The 1099-nt window shown below is 38.3% G+C and overlaps 1 protein-coding gene across 1 annotated transcript; it reads right to left on the reverse strand.

Annotated features, from left to right (window-relative positions):
• Window positions 1-324: 324 nt before the first annotated feature.
• Window positions 325-1093, reverse strand: LOC111387011 (TORTIFOLIA1-like protein 3). Its single transcript, XM_023011528.1, has 2 exons — window positions 669-1093; window positions 325-545 (listed from the first exon to the last, which is right to left on the reverse strand). Exons 1-2 carry the CDS (start codon window positions 888-890, stop codon window positions 408-410), a joined length of 360 nt encoding a protein of 119 aa, XP_022867296.1. The 5' UTR covers window positions 891-1093; the 3' UTR covers window positions 325-407.
• Window positions 1094-1099: the final 6 nt, after the last annotated feature.

Genomic DNA, 1099 nt, shown 5'->3' on the forward strand with positions numbered 1-1099 from the left:
CTGAAGACGCATACCAAATAGAATATATCAGAACCAAACCAAAAGAAGGAAAGAATGAGCAATTTATATCACTGAAGAAATCAGGAATTGACATTCGCGCTTGCCAATTAAAAAGAGCACATTAAAGAAAGAAAGATGAAGATTCATTTGGAATTAAAAACAGAGAACTAGTCCTCAACGCAGTGCTGAAAACTCGAATAGCAGAATTATCATATGAGCTATTATTTATTGAAATTACGGTAACAATCAGATGTTAAAATGTGTCAATAATAAATAAAAATTAGTTAGCTTAAATTCAGATTCTATGTTCTAAAAGAAGTTACAGAAAAAAGTCAGATCATGAATTTGATTACTCAAATCTGAAACGATCAACTAGCAAGAGAATAATCAGATCGATTACACATGAGTCATGAAAGAACATAATTAAGCCGTATACCTTTAGACGACAGCTGCGACTCTGCAGGTGGTAAGACCTCATCTGATAGATCAGGAATCTCCTTCCAAGCATCTATCATCTGATTCATTGTCTCTCTCACTGCCTTCACCTAATCAAATCAACCTACTTTACATCAGTAATTCTATGTACAGATAAATCTCCATTTCAAAATCAGTTTATTAGTAGTAAGATGTCAAACAGATTTCAACGAGGATCCAATTCAACATCAGACCTTGTCAAATCTCTTCGCCTCGAAAGTCTTCAAACACGAACTTTTGTATTCAGACAAAGCATATTTCTCCGCCCCAGCGATCTTTATCAATGCCTCTGCAGCAGCCTTCCTAGCGGCCCAGTCCTCACTACTTACGAACTCCACAAAACACATCACTAAATTCTTAATCAGGTTCTTTCCACTACTACTCAACACTCCATTAAGTTCCACCACGCTCCCCATCAGCGTCAACAATGCAGCTTTTGCCCTGAAACTCTCGCATTTTGCCAACTTCTCGAACCTCGGCAACAGGCGTTTCAAGCTACCGGAATCCGGATTTTGTGATCCTTCGATTATAGAAACCAAACACAGAGCAGCCCCGGTCTGAGTGTTGAAATCCTGTTCTCTGAATAGAGATTCAAGGAATGGCTTGGTAATGGAAGCAAAAGACG

This window comes from Olea europaea, unplaced genomic scaffold (assembly GCF_002742605.1).
Source record: "Olea europaea var. sylvestris unplaced genomic scaffold, O_europaea_v1 scaffold38380, whole genome shotgun sequence".
Taxonomy (NCBI): Eukaryota; Viridiplantae; Streptophyta; class Magnoliopsida; order Lamiales; family Oleaceae; genus Olea; species Olea europaea.